Here is an 18,809-nt window from a genome sequence, read left to right as displayed (position 1 = left end):
TTTTACTAAAATCTAAGTTTAAAGTTGAATGTTCATGTCTCTGGTGTTTGAGTCTCGCAGCTCAGTAATTCAGGTGCAGACTCTAAATTGTTACAATTAGGCAACATTAAGTTGATACATTTCTCAGCAGCATCTCTGGAGTATTGGCATACAACTTTGTATCAATTCTAGCAGCTGCCTGTAATGAAACCTAGAGATCCTGCACAGCAGGGACAAATAAGAAATGTATCAACTAAATGTATCCATTTAGAACAGTTCACAGGGTCGGCGACCCCCCCTCCCACGCTTCAGAAGGTGAAAAACGACACTTTACACTTCAATATTAGAAAATCGGTCATAAATAAGAAATAGAAAGTCATTGGAAAAAGTCTATTTCTGGTGATCTATCTGAAAACAACTAGTTGCTTGAAGATGAACAAATGCTTTAAACTACCTAATAATTACTGTAAATAGGTAATACATGGGCATCCGTATTGACATTTTTACTAGAATGAGGGGAGATTTCATGCTACTTCTACCAAGGGGGAAAAAAAGCTGCACGTGCCATTAGCCATAGGTCACAGGAATATCTGAAGCTGCTGCTTGTAGCTGGCTAGAAACAGGTTTGCTTTGCATCCCAAAAACAATGAAAACCAGTATTTTATACACCAACTTGTTTGTTGTGTGTTCTAATGCTGCCCTTGCTGGTGACGTGATTCTCTCCGAGGGATGTTAAGCAACTCCTGGGGCAAACTGATCAACATAAATCAGCTGCACAGAAATTACAAAAGTAAAAACAAGATATAGATTGATCTTATGAGGTATATTAACTTTAAATAGGAATAAGTTCCAAGTTAAGTCTAGAGCAAGTGGGCTTTGAGTTAGAGTCCTGCATGGGTCCAATTGGATGGACCAGTGACCCGTGCCCAACTTGGACCCGCTAACCCTTAACCCGATCAGCACCCAACACATCCCCCTACCCAGAGCCGCTATCTGACCAGGACCCTATAAAGTCAAACTTACCTACCGACCCGGCACCCGCAAACCGTAAATGACGTCACTCCGAATCATCAGGAAAGGTATTAAAAAAAAAAAACCTACAATGCTAGGAAGGTAGGAGGGACCAGTCCTGCGCATTTGCTGGGTACCCAGGTGGGTTACCTGCGGACTGCCTGAATGGTAAGGGAATCAGTTTTCTACCCAGAACCCTACCACTTTGCGGTTATTCCGTGGGTAACCGACCTGGTGCAGGACCCACTCTGAGTATTCTTGAAAACCTTTCACCACTGATCCATGCGGCTTATTCAGCTCAACTGAGCGGCAGGGAATTCCCTGAAATTTTAAAACCTTATGGGTCATAGTCGCCAATATCCAATCCCAATAGTTCCATTGAACTTTCATGTAGGAATTAGTTCATTGTAAAAAGTGGTAACGTTTTGCCATGAGTTGTGTTTCAAGAATACTCAGAAAGTCCAGATGGATTAGACTTCTCTCCAGATAACTTAAGATACTCTCCAGATCTCTTACATACTCTATATCATGACCTGGATGAGTGAAAACCTTCATAGACATACAGTATTTACAATGAAGCATATTTTGTAATAATATTTTTAGGCTAGTGCAAGAATTAGATCACCCTTGGGTTTTCAAGCAGTACTATTGCTTCACTACAGCTGAAACCAGATTATTGTCTCTGTTGCAGCTACAAAAAGTCAACAAAGTTACCAGCCTTCCAATTAAGAAGTTGTTGCTGAAGAGTAGCCACAGTCACACAACGGCACATAAGTTAGACGTAAAACAAAAAAGCCTGACGGTGGCATAAAAAATGACATTAAACATTGCAGGACGATAAAAAAAATAAACAGGAGACATAGGAATCAGTGTTGTGTAAGCCGCAGTCAAGGAAGAAAAAGCGTTACAAGCTAAAACAAGCAGTTAGCATTGCAACATGAGATGAGCGAGGGTTTAAGAGAAAAAAAAATCAATATTTTATTTACAGATGCCATGAAGATCCTTTCCAGACGTTTCTGAGCTTCTTCTGCTGGTGTCTGCTGGGAAACAGCACGGAAGGCCTAAAGGTCAAATTGGCATTAGTATTCAGGGCCATTCTCACATCCCACCTTACTCTTATGCCCACAGTCAATAATACTCTAGTGGTATCTATACTTGTACCACTCCAATCGATTTTTTCCGACTCTCTAGCGAGAGGTACCCAGGGAAAAAGCGATATAAGCACCATGTAATCATAGAGCAGTTTTTTTCTGCCCCTTAAGATTTACTCATTTGTTTGTTCACACCTCAATGTGGGAATAAAGTAAAAGGAAGAGAAAGAAATGAAGCAAGGCTTTCTAGATAAGCGCATGGCACGCTGAATCCACAAGCTCAATAATAAACCAGTGATTATACGTGTGAAACCATTACTCACACCGTGACCATTTCTCCTAACTGAGAGAGAATACAATTCCCCTGACTTGGATGGATTCTGTTCTCAAGCTAGCCTTGGTCACTAGTACTCTGGCCTAGAGGCAGAACCACTTTTTTGGTTCTACGAGTAGTTCTTTGGTTTTCTGTGATGTGAAGAGATATCTCTATGCTCTTCCATCGGTAACTCCCTTTTAATCCTGTATGTTATCATGTTTCCAAGTCTATAACACTCTGAGCTCATGTCAAACTTTTCTAGGTATGCACCGAATAAAGGATTCGGCCGAATCCTTCGGCCCGGCCAAACCAATCCAAATTTGTGTATGCAAATTAGGGGTGGGGAAGGAACTCGCATATGCAAATTAGGGCTCAGATTTGGTTCGGTATTCGGCCGAATCTTTCACAAACGATTCGGGGGTTCGGCCGAATCCAAAATAGTGGATTCAGTGCATCCCTAAACTTTTCTGATCTCCAGTTCCTGAATTTCCACAACATATGAAATCCTGAATAGCTAATACATCTGTTGTGTTTTGGTAGCCGAGGATGAGTAGAGTATAACAGTGCTTTATTAGCAGGCTCATGCAGCCATTACACAACAGTAAGCAACTCTAACACCACAAGTTGTATAAAAAGTATGCACAGTATAAGTCTTGAGCACAGTAACATCTACAGGCCATTTGTATATAAACACCACAACATCCATATTACGTAATCTGCAATGAAATGTCCCAACTGAGTGCCAACAGTCTACCAGGCCCCCTTACACTTACTGACTTATATCCAGTTACAGATATATAAAATCAGCCCTTCCAAATCTCAGCGTGATTGGTCTTTTGGTTGTACTTCCAGGGGGAAATAGGCTCTGTCAGATACTCCTTCAGGTGCCCCAAAAACCAGCTCTATGCACCTGTGGGGGGCCATGCCCATAAGCGTCCCCAAGTGCAACAGCATTTGTTTAATTCATCAGTACTAGGAGATTATTTTTTTGTGTCATATACCCAGGGCCCCATTAACTTTGCAGCTAATGTAGTATATATAGATTTGAAGATCACATGAGAACATGTCCAAATTAGTCAGCCTGGGTCACTGTAGAAAAATGGTCACGCAACAAACCTCCATTTATAGAACCAACATCACTCCCTGCCTCAAAGCTGAAAGTCCTACACATTATTATTTTAATAAAAATAACTTATGTCTGTGGATAGCAGAAGCATACAAGGGTACAAACGTGCAAATCTTCATAGATTCAGCAATAAAATACAGTAAATGTATAAACATTTCCACTTTGACTTTAATGAGCTTCTAATCTGTCTGCTCTTTATCATAACTATAGCCACTGTAAGGGACATATTTTAGCAATTAAATACAGAAGAAAGTGATTCCATTATAGAATTAACATTATAGTTTAACTACAATAACACCAAAAAAATGAAAGTGGTTTAATAGAATGACAATATCATATACTGTTGACCTACACTGATACAACTGGTGTGTTTGCTTCAGAAAGACTACTATAGTTTATAAAAACAAGCTGCTATGTAGCCATGGGAGGCAGCCATTCATGCACAGGATACACAGTAGATAACAGATAATTCTGAAGAATCCCATTGTATACTACTGTGTATTTTCTCCTTATTCAGCTTTAATGGCTGCCCCCATGGCTACACAGCAACTTGTTTATATAAACTGTTATAGAGTTACTAAAGCAAACACGTCAATTTTACCAGTGCACACAACGGTACCTTATATTTGCACTACTTTAAAAGACTCATTTTTTGGTGTTACTGTTTCTTTAAGAAGGGGTTGGATCCAGAGACTGGTCAGATTGTCATCTTGGAGCCAACAAGGAATTTTTCCCCATTTGAGGCAAACTGGAGAAGCTTCAAATTGAGTTTTTTTGCCTTCCTATTGATCAACTAGCAATTAGACAGATTATATATACCGGTAGTGAATAAAATAGCCCCTATTGTAAAATATAAGGCTATTATAAGTCACAGAGGAGTTTCATGACCATATAAAATCAAGAGGCCGAAGGCCAAGTGCTTTTATACAGGTCATGGAACTCAGAGGTTACTTCTTATTTCCTCATATTTTACAACAAGGGGTACTTTATTTATAAAATACACAAGTTTTAGTGAGTCATGTGACAAAAATGACATCCCTACTCACCGTTTACAACGGATTACATCACTACTCACCGTTTTATAAGGATATAATTTACAAGATAGTCATGGCTTTTGTGTATTATATAGACATAAAAAGTTGACGATTTATCAACCTTGTGTACTGTGTTAATAAGTAGGCAAAATGTATTGGTTAGTTTCGTTGGCCCACAGCATGACACTTTGCAGGCCAGCTACAGACATAGGCATAACCTAAGCCTCTGCGGGGCAGAAAACTGGATTTTTGTGCACACACTATAGCATATTATTTTGTGCATTTAATACAAGGGTCACACAAAGCTTGAGAAGGGAATTTAATAGTCCACTGAGATATTCGCCATATGGTTTGATAAATTATAACATGAACTTTGAAGGTTAATTGGTTTACTGTACTACCGTTACTACAGGGGAGGGGGGTGAACAAAAAAAAAAAGACACACTCTCGACAACGCACAGCTTCCAGTTCTACAGAACAGATAGCAAACATCATCATGCTGGCATGTTACTCTCACAGTGACTAAATCTGTTATTTTTACAGACACACCTGTCCTGAAAGACTGTCTTGCTCCTCAATGACAAGAGCTGGCAGATGCTCCTGTGTATCGGTGGGTGCATTTTCCTTCTTCAAACATGGCTGTGAAGGCTTCGGTAAACAACCATATGCAAATGTTAAGACACAAGGATCACTACACTGGCAGTTTCCGTAGAGAAAACAAAAACATGCAACATTTTGGCTAAGCAGCTGCCTTAGGTTTATGAAGTTCCTCTGCCATTCATCAAATTGTTAAAAATGCGGAACGATTTCAAAAACAAAGATGCAAATGGTTAAACTGGGGAGGGGTCTTGGTAGGAAGGAAGGACCTCATTTGTTTGATAAAGGCAAAAACAAACTCATGCAGTTATACCAAAGCTTTGCTCTACTCACTTAAACTTGGGCAGACAAGTACTAGGAAAAATAAAAACTTGCCCTTTCCGAATCCCTTTCTCACAAACCCAGCAGTCAGGACAAAATTTGGGGAGGATTTTGTTCCCCAGATGATGAAATAAAATATAATACTGAAGTAAAAAGGATTAGTAGGTAAAACAGGCAGATTTATTTAAAAATGTTAGTTTTCAAGGGTATTTCTCAGTCAAAACTCATTTTATGATTTCAATTTTTTTTTTTTTTTTTTTTAAAACCTAAAAATTTTTAAAGATTTATTATAAGCTGGAAATAGCTGAATCCAAAAATACACCATCTAAAAACTGTCAATGTCACGTAGAAGTCAATGGCAGAGGTCCTGTGAACCATTTGAATATGTTTTCGAGCAAAACCCACTGAGAAAAAAAAAAATAATCGAACAATTGGATCGATATCACCTTTTTTTCACGAAAACGTGATCAATTCATGTATTTGAGTTGTCACTCCGACTACACGGATTCAAGTTTTTTTACATGCAAGTTTTTTTTTCTTAAATTAGAAACTATTCCAGTTGCGTGTTCATTCAAGGTCTACAAAAGCTCACAAAACTCAAAAATTCGACCTTTGATAAATAACACCCTAAGTTTCATGCAACAACAAATAAAGTATAAAAAAAAAACAACTCCCATGCTTAAAGCTCCATCATTTACATCTATCATGACTCTTTTTCATACCTGTTTTTTAAATAAAATATATAAAGTCAGTAAAAGGCTGGTTGAGAACCATTTTAAAAAAATCTTGAAAATATGATTATTATATGAAGGACAAATGGGTAGATGCATGCACAGAGTGGTCAAACTTGCACCACATCTAAAATGTCAGTTGAACATGCAGATGCTTGGTTAGGTTGCACACGGGGAAATGAGTACCTCTGTTCCATGTGGTTTTTTGGAGGTTGCGTTGGAGGATTCTGTGCTTGGCTCTTTAGTAAGTGTGGGAAGCTTCTGCTCCTTAGTGTTCTCCTCATCGGCTGGAATGACATCGGTGCGGTCCTCTGGGGATTTTTCAGTTGGTGGAACTGGAGAAGTTACTTTTTCTGCTGCCGCCTTTTCTTCCTTCTTCTCCGGAACCTTAAAGCGCGGTCTGTGATCCTTCATTTTCCCTCTTGACATGAGACTGGTGAGACCAGCAGAAATCTCATCTTTGGTATTTTCTTTCTTTGCCTCACTCTTTGTTGCAGTTGGCGACTTAGGTAAAGGGGAAGGCACATGACCTTTCTCCACATTTTTAGTATCTACAGTTGGCCCCTGAGACTGGACTAAGCTCTTTCTGTTTCCCACCTCCTCTTGTGGCATAACTTTCTTTACCATCTTCTTAACCACCTTCACCACCTTCTTTTTAGTGACTCCTCCAGCTTCTTCAGAAGAAGGTTCTGTAATGTTTTTGTCACTTTCCTTTCTGGGCATGATGCTATTTGGTTTTTCTTCAGACAACTTTGCATCACCATTAAGCACTAGCTCGGGACTCCTCAATTCCAATTGCCTTGGTTCTGGGCTCTGAACTCTCAGGGGCCTTTGGTTTGGTTCAGGGCTTTTTGCTTTGAATGGGTTTTGAAGCAGTTGTGAATTCCTTGGCGATGCTGGCGTACTTAGAGACTGCTCACTCTCATTGCCTGATTCTGAGTTTTCAGACTATGTTTTAAAGATATACACATAGTAAGATAGTGACAACACAGAACTAGGCACCCCAATATACTTATATAGTATTGCAACTGTAACAATTAATAGGGAAATGCAATACAGGAATTCCCCCAAACTTCAACTACCGAGATCAGGGAGCAATTCTCGGGGCTTTCACCAACATTAAAATAATTAGACAAAAAGTGGCTAGATGTGCCATTTTCTGCTTATAAGAGAAAAGGTTTGAGGAACTAAGAACTGGTTTGAGGAACATATCACTGCAGCAAAGAGGTCCCGAAATAAAGAAAGGTAAAAACAAACGATTGACTTCTCAGGAAGTGCCAATCCGCCCATCAATCAAACATCAATTCTAATCATAAATCACCCAATGAATAAAGCACATACAACATAATCATGAATGTTTCATACTAACTGTTCATTTACAACAATGTCACAATTTGTCACTTTTCCAAAGAAAACTCGCAGTGACAGTATGTAGGTAGATCACATCTTGTGAAAACCCAAGCGCAGAGGAGGATTTGAGGCACAGATGCAAACCAGAGCTATGCAACTTTGAGGCGCCTATTTATCGAAGGATGTAATGATAATTCTTTCAAAAAGTTGCCAATAAACCACCATATTGGCACCGCCTTCAATAACTCTATGGTCTCTATACACAACTCTTCCTACCTACAACTGCAGCTTGCAGGACAATAGTGTTCATCCCTTAGAAATTGCTTTAAGGCCTTCCCAGGTTGAGGCCTAGCTCTAGAATCTAGAATTGTTATGGAACCTTTGTATACTACTCAGCTACCGAAGTGCTTGGCTCACTGTGCAAAAAGGGATACACCAAACCATACACTAAAAAACAAGGCACAATTCCCCTTTACCCTAAACAATGCATACACTCACACTAAAATTGCAGTTTTAGTTTTTCGGTTAGCCAATCCCATTCCAGTGTTACCATACTGATAAAAATGAATACTCTTAAAAACACAAACTGCAAAGCAAATAGTTAATAAGAATGGTTACAATACTGCATAATATTCCAGGTCGCAGGTCGCTGCTTAACTGCAGTCTGTTCTGGTAAAGACAATGCTGACTGCAATGCAGTGCCAACGGTGGAGTTCTAGAACCCAGCATTAAAGACCCACAGGAACCACTGTGTCTGGATTATAGAACACACACAAGACCCTAACATCAGCACAAATCATCTGCCAAATACTATGCTCGCATAATATAATCACAGCTTTATATAAATCACCCCAGCCTTCATTACATCACATACCACATACAGATTTATCACGGTCTTCTCTGCAGTGCAGAAAAGTTACCCTTTATTCAAAGACAAGTTCCCGTACCTTTAAGCAGTTTTACATCTCTCATGACAAAGAATTAAACTGCAGCCTGCTACAAGACAGAGGTCGGAGAGTGCACCTTTCTCTTCAGTTCACAGATAGTCCTACCAGGACTGCTCTGCAGCAGGATAAAGTGGGACGAGTTCTCCAACACAAAACAAACAATGATAATACACCTGCCCCCCCCCCCAGAGAGCCTCTACCCCAAGGATTTAAGAGGAATATTCATCTTAAAGGGGGCAGTTCACCTTTAAGTCAACTTTTATGGCAGAGATACACGTGAAGATTCGGGGAGATTAAGTCACCCAGCGACTAATCGCCTCTTCTTCGGGCAACTAATCTCCCCGAAATGCCTTCCTGCCGGCTATAATGTAAATCGCCAGCATGATGGCACTCGGTTAGCTTCGACTTTCCGAAGTTGCCCTAAGTTTCCTCGTGAGGCAGTTCGGGGAGATTAGTCACCCGAAGAAGAAGCGATTTGTTGCTGGACGACTAATCTCCTGAAATAGCAGCGTGTGTCTCTGCCCTTAGTATGTTATAGAATGACCAATTCTAAGCAGCTTTTCAACTAGTTTTCATTTTTTACAGTTTTTTTTAAATGATTTGCCGTCTTCCGACTCTTTTCAGTTTTCAAATGGGGGGTCACTGACCCCATTTAAAAACAAATGCTCTGTAAAGCTACACATTTATTGTTATTGCTACTTTTTGTTACTTGTCTTTCTATTAAAGGGGTGGTATGTTATAGCATGGCCAATTCAAAGCAACTTTTCAATTGGTCTTCATTATTTATTTTTTATAGTTTATGAATTATTTGACTTCTTCTCCCGACTCTTTCTAGCTTTCAAAAAGGGGTCACTGACCCCATCTAAAAACAAACATTCTGTAAAGCTATTTATTGTTATTGCAACTTTTTATTACTCATCTTTCTATTCTGACCCTCCCCTATTAATAATCAATATTCTCATTCAAATCAATGGGTAATTTGGCCCCCAAGCAAACAGATTACGGACACTGCAAACTGGACAGCTGCTGAATTAAAAGCTAAATAACTCAAAAAAGACAAACAATAAAAAATGAAAACCAATTGCAAATTGTCTCAGAATATCTCTCTCTACATCATAGTACAAGTTAATTTAAAGGTGGACATCCCCTTTAAGCCCCTCTCCTATTCATATTCCAGTCTCTTATTCAAATCAGTGTAAGGTTGATAGGGTAGTTTGGGTAGTAGCAACCAGATTGCTGAAAATCAGCAAACTGAAGAGCTGCTGAATACAAACCTAAAAAAATCAAAAACCACAAATGATAAAAAATTAAAACCAATTGCAAACTGTCTCAGAATATCACTCTCAGCATCATACTTAATTTTAAAGCAGTTGTTCACTTTTAAATTTAACATTCATCACACAGTGTAGATAATTGCGAATTCGATAAAACAAAGCGTTTGTTCCTGCAACTGTCAGGCTAAGTATCTGGTTGCTAGAGTGCCACTTACCCTAGCAACCGAACAACATTTTTCGATGTCAAATGGGCAAAGCCCTAACAAGATAAGAAATTCAAACAATAACAATAAAAAAAATACATCAGCTTTCATCATTGAATTGTTCCATAAAGTGGAAATATTGGTTGCTCCTTTTAGCATCTGTTTTACTTTCTCAGACTGTGGGGCAAGAACCGCTTTCTCTTCTTCATAGCAGTGGAACGCACAAAGGAAATTGCAACACAAAGGAACAGGAAATACATGTTCAAGTATTGTCATTTGTTATATTAAAAAGTAGAATTTATTGTCCAAATCCTAGGAGCTATAAAGTAAAAATAGCCAGTTCACCTACAATCTATCTGATTCGGTTATAGAAAATGAGGGTGATCTCCCAAACACAACCCGGCATTTCTCTATTCTTAAGCACCTCAATAGAATTACCGACAAATAGGAGGTGCAGGACAGTATATTTGCCCTTGAAAGCTGAATGAAAGCCCAAAGAAAAGCACTGATCTCAGAACCCTTTTGTTGGCATGCGGGACACAGATAATTCATAAACCCATTTTGCTTATCCCTTCAGCTAAACGCAGTACAAAACTTACTGCTCCACTCGGGGCAACACCATTTTTCTTTTTAGATGATGGTTTGTCTTCGTCCTTAACCTAAAGTTTTAAATAAACACAAGGAGGCAGGGTGTCATTTTACTTGGCTGAAAAAACTTAATCTTGGGAGACTTTGTATCTATAGGGGAACCTGTACAGGCCAGAGACACCCAGATTAATCGTGTTAACATGTAGAATATCAGTTCTACATTAAAAGAGCCAGATCTTGTTTAAAGGAGAACTAAAGCTTAATAAAATAGGCTATAAATACTACAGATTATGTATTGGGATTCTGTAGCAGCCAGTGGGACACTGCGAAAAAACCTGGTGGGCTCACTGGCCCAGACCAGCTCTCTACATCCAGCAGGTCCTGGCCTCCTGATCTTCCCCAGCCTAATCCAAATGACACAGTAGCAGGTAGCTCCAGCTGCAGGGGGGTTAAGGAGGACAGGGGGCTTGTAGGAATTTACGGTAGAGGTGGGGGGGTCCTGATTTTGCAGCCCCGGTGGGCCCAGACTGCCCACCCCCCCCCCCCCCGACTAAGGTTGCCGCCTGTCCAGATTTCACCTGGACAGCTCGGTTTTTGGAAGGTCTGCCCGGATGAAAAGTTGACATTGAAGCGAATGACATGTCGATTAGCCAATTGCTGATCGCCATGTCATCAGTCCCACCTCTGACATCACCGGCCTCCCCCCCAACTCACTGGCAGGCCCTCAACACCACCGGGCCGTCCCTTGCCCGTTTTCGATTTTAAAAAAAGTGCCAACCCTATATCAGACGCGGCCCACAGCTCTTTAGCATTGAAAATCTGTCCCTTCAAAGATCTTCTTTTCTGCCGATTTACTGCACATGCTTTAGGCTACTGTGAGTTGACTGAGCTTAGGGACTGAATCATATCTAGTCACCATACAAGGCTACTTAGAGATTAAATCAAACCCACATTACATGGCAGCTCAGAAACCAGATGCAGTCGGCATCAGTAGTTGATAATCAACCATGTAGCATCAGCTTGTATGACCGACGAATCTCATTTTGTGCTTGATGATTTCCAATGACCACCTAAGCTTAGTATCTCAGCAGTAGCCCAGAGCATACCTATAATGTGACTACAACATTCTTAAGGGCAGGGGCACACGGGCAGATTTGGGAGATTTAGTCGCCTCTTCTTCAGGGTAACAATCTCCCCGAACTGCCTTCTGCCTGCTAAAATAAAAAATCACTTGTGGCAATGCACTCGTGGCGCTTCGATTTCCGAAGTTGCCCAAAGTTTCCTTGTGAGGTAACTTCGGAAATCGAAGAGCTGCGAGTGCCATTGTGCTGGCGTTTTCTCATTATAGTAGTTCGGGGAGTCGGCAAGCGACTAAATCTCCCCGAATCTGCCTGTGTGCCCCTTCCCTAAGGAAGGAGAAAGCCCAAGCAGCAATTTACTGCAAAGTCTTTTATTCACACAACATGTTTTGGGTGTAGAACCCTTTTTCAAGTGTGTGAACACATGTTGAAACATTCCATGTGAATAAAAGCACTTTGCAATAAATTGCTGCTTGGAATTGGTCCTTCCTTAAGAATGCTGTAGTTGGACTATTCAAGTCTGGACGGGACGTGGAAGGAAAAGCCGTACGTAAAGGTATTGTTGCGTATGGGCAAAGTTTTGTCTATAATGTGACTCTATCCAAGATGGCTCTCTCCTGTGGACAATTTTGAAGGTCTGTATTCATCACTGTTATAGGGCTGCAGAACCTCTCTGTTGGTACAGTAAGGTCTTTATATAAAATAGAGCATTTCTAGAGTTGAAGGCTTTAGTTCTCCTTTATGGTCTCTCTGACAATATAGTTAGGAGGTTATTGCACACAGTTCTTCTACATATCAGCACAATCTACAGTTTAGGGATGTTTCCAGCGTTCTAAGATTATGCATTTAAAAATATGGAAATCATGCAGATGGTTATAGGAATACTCCAGATGTCTTTCACACAGAAGGTCGGGTTGCTCAGATATGAAGCAGAAGCTAATAAGATATGACTGGGATAAAACGAGGGAAGGCATTATTTTCTGAGCTCCAGGAATATATACCAGGGATTGGCAGCCAGCAGGCGTCAACATGTATAGATCTAGAATTGCTCTAGTACAATGTTACACTATCATTCCCAGGTAGGTCAAAAAGATCTGGAGGCCTCAGATAGCTCAACCGTGGTCACTTCAGGAAGTCAGGGAGCGGAGCATGGCTTGGTATCATTTTGGTCTGGTTCCCTCTACATCAATGGTTTGCAAACCTCCCAATGGTCCCTCAGGACAGCCCAGATCCTCAGTGTGGCTGGGAACAATCGAGGTGTGGCCTAAATGCTCCTTTTTCAAAATGGAGACTTTGGGAGGTGTAAGTTTACATATATTGATTAAAACTGAACTACCTCAGCCATCTTAAAAGGTAACACCAGAGAGGTGCCAGGAGAGCCCGATCAACACAATTATACAAGACAAACACACACGCAGACTGCTACAGAAAACAACACTTCCCTTCTGTTCCCAGAATGCAAAGCGTGAGGAGAATGCCATGGCAACGCAGTCATGAGCTGATGAATCCTATACTGATTGGCTGAAGGGAAAAACAACAATAAAAAAAAAAATATGTTCAAAGGTATTAAGGGATTTCTTGACACTTTAAACAGCCCGCAAATGAATGTAATGCAGTTAAGGTAGTTGGCGTTAAAGGAATATAAGATAATGATAAAGGAACACACACAAAAAAGTTATAAGAGAGCAACACAGAAACAAAAAAATAATTAATAACGATTACACAAAAAGAATAAATAATAATGAATCGTTAATCCTATATCTGGCTCTTCACAAATGACAAACTTATCAATAATGCAGAGGTTGTGCACAGGTTACAACTGGAAACTAATCACAGATAGAATATTACTGATAAAACACAAGTAAATTATATAAAATAAAATCATGTTTGCTGTAAATGACCGATATAGAAACCCCCAATTAAATGATGCTCCGGGGGAGTAAGGGGATATTAATGGGCTTCATAATGAAGCACAGAGCTAACGGTCTGGATTGGTTCCATTTCTGTTATACAGGTATGGGACCGGTTATCCAGAATGCTCAGGACCTGGTGTTTTCCATATAAAGGATCTCTCTGTAATTTGGATTGTCATACCTTAAGTCTACTAGAAAACCATGTAAACATTAAATAAACCAAATAGGCTGGTTTTGCCTCCAATAAGTATTAATTATATCTTAGTTGGGATCAAGTACAAGGTACAGGTATGGGACCTGTTATCCATAATGCTCTGGACCTGGAGTTTTTCGGATAACAGATCTTTCCGTAATTTGGATCTTCATGCCTTAAGTCTACTAGAAAACCATGTAAACATTAAATAAACCAAATAGGCTGGTTTTGCATCCAATAAGTATTAATTATATCTTATTTGGGATCAAGTACAAGGTACAGGTGTGGGACCTGTTATCCATAATGCTCTGGACCTGGAGTTTTTCGGATAACAGATCTTTCCGTAATTTGGATCTTCATGCCTTAAGTCTACTAGAAAACCATGTAAACATTAAATAAACCAAATAGGCTGGTTTTGCATCCAATAAGTATTAATTATATCTTATTTGGGATCAAGTACAAGGTACAGGTATGGGACCTGTTATCCATAATGATCAGGACCTGGAGTTTTCCGGATAACAGATCTTTCTGTAATTTGGATCTTCATGCCTTAAGTCTACTAGAAAATCATGTAAACATTAAATAGACCCAATAGGCTGGTTTTGCCTCCAATAAGGATTAATTATATCTTAGTTGAAATCAAGTACATGGTACAGTTATGGGACCTTCATGCCTTAAGTCTACTAGAAAATCATGTAAACATTAAATAGACCCAATAGGTTGCTTTTGCTTCCAATAAGGATTAATTATATCTTAAGGTGGCCATAGACACACAGATAATATCGTATAAAGCTAATTTTCGTACGCTATTCGGTGCGTGTATGGTGGAAATAGAGCCGACCGATATCAGCAGAAGACTTGGATATCGGTCGGCTTGTCAATCGGGCTGAACAGAAAATTTTGATCAGGGGGCCTTTGAAGGGACCCAAACATCAGCCATTGTTAGTGCTGAATCATCAGATACAGGTAGAATTCTATTGTTTCTTCCCGTATATTTACCTGTATATCCAACGATTCAGCTCTACACGTGTGTATTGAAACGAACGATCTTTCTTGGAAAGATCGTAATTGTTACGTCTATGGCCACCTTTAGATCAAGTACAAGGTACTGTTTTACTATTACATTAAAAAAAAGCAAGCCAGTTTTAAAAAAAATTGGATTATCTGGATAAAATGGAGTCTATGGGAGACGGCCTTTCCGTAATTTGGAGCATTCTGGATAACGACTTTCCAGATAATGGATCCCATACCTGTACTGTTTTATTATTACAGTAAAAAAGGAAATCATTTTTTACATTTGGATTATTTGAGATGGGTGCCCAAACTATAAGCATCACCCCCCCCCCCCCAAGGTGTTTTATTACAGTATTTCTTATCCTTTAAAATAACTTTCCTATTATTTTCAGATAAAAATAAATAGCTTAGTTTTAATAATGAAATGTTTGCTTCCCTTAATCAAAGGAAGCCATACAAGAGTCCATCCAGTTGGTCTACACACTGAATGGGTGGAAAGCATAGAACGGGCCACACACTGTATAGCCGCCTTTTTAATATTCCAATTGTTAACTGTACAAACTATAAAGAATGAAAGTGATGCTGACAAATCACAGGAGGGTAATTTTTGTAAGCCACCAATGGAAACGCAGCCCTACTGCCCATTCCCAACTATGGCAGGACCCTGGGCTGCTCATTCCAGTTGAACTGCTCAGGATTATTAGCAGATCCTGACACAGTGTGTCAGACTACTAGAGATATGCCAAGCTCAGGACAGCCAGTTAGGAGATTAGTCCTTATCTGCCAGTGCAGGTGGCTCAGCTCTATTTAAAGAATATTGGGCACACACAAGAGGGAGAAAAAAAGGTTAAAGGGGAACTAGTGCAGGCTTCAGTATAGCATTTAAATGCATCAAATCTAGTCTGCATTTTCTGGGTATTTTAAAAGAACAGTGATATTTGCACGGTTTCCTTTTACTATTATTCAATGCTTCAGTCCCCTGTTTCAGGGTGAATGTGCTATTATTTTTAAAGGTCAAAAACATGACCTGTAGGTAACTTTTAATGTACATTCATATTTTAAAAAGTAGTTTTTAGTGTCAGTATCACTTTAAGGAACAAGGTTGCTACACCTCTATATAGCATAATCTCCCGGAACTGCCTCCCCACCTGCTAGAATCTAAATCGCCGGCGGGATGGCACTTTCCGAAGTCGCCCAAAGTTTCCTCATGAGGTGATTTAGATTCTAGCTGGCGGGGAAGCAGTTCTGGCAGATTAGTCACACGAAGAAGAGGCGATTTATCGCTGGGTGACTAAACCTCCCCGAATCTTCTCATCTGTCTCTGCCCTAAAAAGGGACACTGCTCCGGTTTGGTTTAGTTGGAGCTGGAGCTAAGTGGTTGTCCCACATGAGTTTCCCCAGCTCAGGGCACGCAGACTGTTTTATCCTGCTGTTATCACTGAAGTAGATAATGCTTTTCTCATTCTGCACAGGCCGGGTTAAGAAGCAGATGCACTTCCACCCTTCCGGCGTGTGACTCATTTCTGTACCACACTTCATTGCAAAACTCGTCTTTGTTTTTCAGCTCAGAGGCACGCATGGAACAACCTGCCATCCCTACAACTGGGACTGGGGCCTTTAGTCACTTCCTCTTCCATTAAACTTCACATGTAAACACTATGGGGAAGGGATTAACTGCGCCCAAGTTTCATGGAGTATTGGCTGGTTATAATTATAAGAATAAAGATAAAGCAAGTCAATTCTCGTGCACAGTACTTTTGTGGGGGAGCAGTACACCAGGAGATGCATTGCGTAGTACAGTTATGGGATCAGTTATACGGAAATTAGTTATCCAGAATGTTCCAAATTATGGAAAGGCTGTCTCTCACAGACAGCTATACTATACCCCTCAAACAATGTAGGTGTCTATAAAAAAAAAAGATATTGCATAAAACAGCTCATATGTAAAACCCGGCTTCATGTAAATAAACCATTTTCATAATAATATACTTTTTTTAGTATTATGTGCCATTGGCTAATCAATCCATTTTAAAAAAATAAGGGCAGCCCCCAGGGATCGTAGGATTCACGGTGCACACTAACTAACCATACATGTTAGATCACATGAGCCAATTAACAGACAGTTATGTCTTTTGCTTCCACACTTCTTCCTGTTACAGTTAGAGCTGCAGTATTTCTGGTCAGCTGATCTCTGAGGCAGCACACAGACCATCACAAAATGGTGGTTCAAGGCAAGAGATGTAAACGGGCAATATTAAATATATATTCAAGTTTGATAAGATTCTTTTATATGCCTCTTAATTGGATATATGTTGGATATTAATTATTCATTTTGGGGGTATACTTTTCCTTTAACCAGAAGAAAGCTCTGAATTAGGAAAAGGCAGTCTCCCATAGACTCCATTTTACACAAATAATCCAAATTTTTAAAAATGATTTCCTTTTTCTCTGTAATAATAAAACAGTAGCTTGTACTTGATCCAAACTAAGATATAATTAATCCTTATTGGAAGCAAAACCAGCCTAATGGGATTATTTAATGTTTACATGATTTTCTAGTAGACAAAGGGGTATGTAGACCCAAACTACAGAAAGATCGGTTATCCGTAAAACCCCAGGTCCTGAGCATTCTGGATAACAGATCCAGTACCTGTAGCATGCTGGCAGTCTGCATTCAGCAAAGGGAAGAAAATATGTTAACTCCCAATAATCACTTGTGGCTAACTAGTGTCTTCGCTAACACTTGTGGCTACTGCTGATGGTGGCAATTAACTTACTTTCTAAGAGCTTCCCTACAGTAATTACATTTAACAAGAATGTCCTTTGTCTGGACCAAGAGACTAGAATCACATCACAGCCCTGCAAGAACATCTGCATTGTAAGGTTTATTTAATTTCCATACACTTACCTTGAGGACAACTCAAGACATATGTCTTTCTTTTTGCCTATTGTTTTAATTATCTTCTGCACTGAACAAGAAAAAGGAACCACTTTTACTTTCGCACTAGCTGGTTCTGCCGAGTCACTGTTTGAAGAGGAGAAGCTAGTAAAGCTCTGTATAAATGAGCTGCTCCTTAAACAGGGTTCATTATCACTTATTTCAGGAAAAAACAAAACAATTTTCCAATAGTAGTATATAATGACAAAAGAATTAAGAAAAATATGTTTGTTTTTTTTAAATTAAAATAGGCAAAATACTTGTGTGTGTGTGTATATATTATATATATATATATATATATATATATATATATATATATATATATATATATATATATATATATATATATATATATATATATATATATATATATATATATATATATAAAACCCATCATATTATTGTCATCATAAATTAAAAGAGTGATGGGCAACTTTAGCTGTTGCTGAACTTTGTGCCTCAATGGGATACTCAGAGTTATAGTATTACAACAACATCTCAAGATCCGTGTTTGACACCAATTGCAATTGATAATCTTAACTGAAAGATCTAACCAGAAAATCTATGCTCTAAGCTCAGACAATCATTTCTTGGTAGTTAAAACTATACAAGAAAATAAAGAAAAAGAGGATATTAAAATACAGATTGGGGTTTTTATTTTGGATATGGTTTGGTTATACTCTCTACTGTCCAGCAACACACACTAAGGGGCAGATTTATCAAGGGTCGAATTTCAAATTCATGTGAGTTTTTAAAAATTTCCATAAATTCCCATGAACTTTTTGAATTTTTTAAACTCCGGTGAATTAATCAACCCGAAAAATTTAATTGAATTCAAAACTAAATTGATTCAAGTTTTAAAAAAACTTGATTCGAGTTTTTTCTCCAAAAAAAAAAAAAACTTGAATGTCTGGAAGCCTACAAAGTAACAACTCCCAGGACGTCTCCCATTGACTAAAACAGCATTTCGGAAGGTTTTAAGTAACGAATAGTCGAATTTGAGTTTTTAAAGGGCCCGAGTAAGATAAATCACGAAAATCGAATTCTTAAAAAAACTCGAATCAAATTTTAACAACCCCCTGGTCAAATTTGACCATGTTGGCC

General features: G+C 39.2%; 1 protein-coding gene across 13 annotated transcripts in view; it reads right to left on the bottom strand.

Moving 5' to 3' along the window:
* myo18a.L (myosin XVIIIA L homeolog) overlaps positions 1 to 18,809 on the bottom strand; it is a 193,543-nt gene that overhangs the window by 116,962 nt on the left and 57,772 nt on the right. For 4 of the 13 annotated variants that reach the window (XM_041581711.1, XM_041581709.1, XM_041581713.1 and 1 more), the window contains exon 3: positions 1,977 to 2,051. The exons of 7 other annotated variants lie outside the window; for them this stretch is intronic. In XM_041581711.1, the coding sequence (XP_041437645.1) occupies positions 1,977 to 2,051 (75 nt within the window). Of the gene's footprint in view, positions 1 to 1,976; positions 2,052 to 5,106; positions 5,206 to 6,392; positions 7,155 to 10,579; positions 10,640 to 13,089; positions 13,169 to 18,809 lie in introns of all 13 variants that reach the window. 2 more of the 13 variants (XM_018246096.2, XM_018246105.2) reach the window with 2 other exon arrangements.

The sequence above is a fragment of the Xenopus laevis genome, chromosome 2L, assembly GCF_017654675.1.
Source record: "Xenopus laevis strain J_2021 chromosome 2L, Xenopus_laevis_v10.1, whole genome shotgun sequence".
Lineage (NCBI taxonomy): Eukaryota > Metazoa > Chordata > Amphibia > Anura > Pipidae > Xenopus > Xenopus laevis.
Note: the sequence above shows the minus strand (reverse complement) of the source record. Positions and strands in the feature narration are given on the sequence as shown.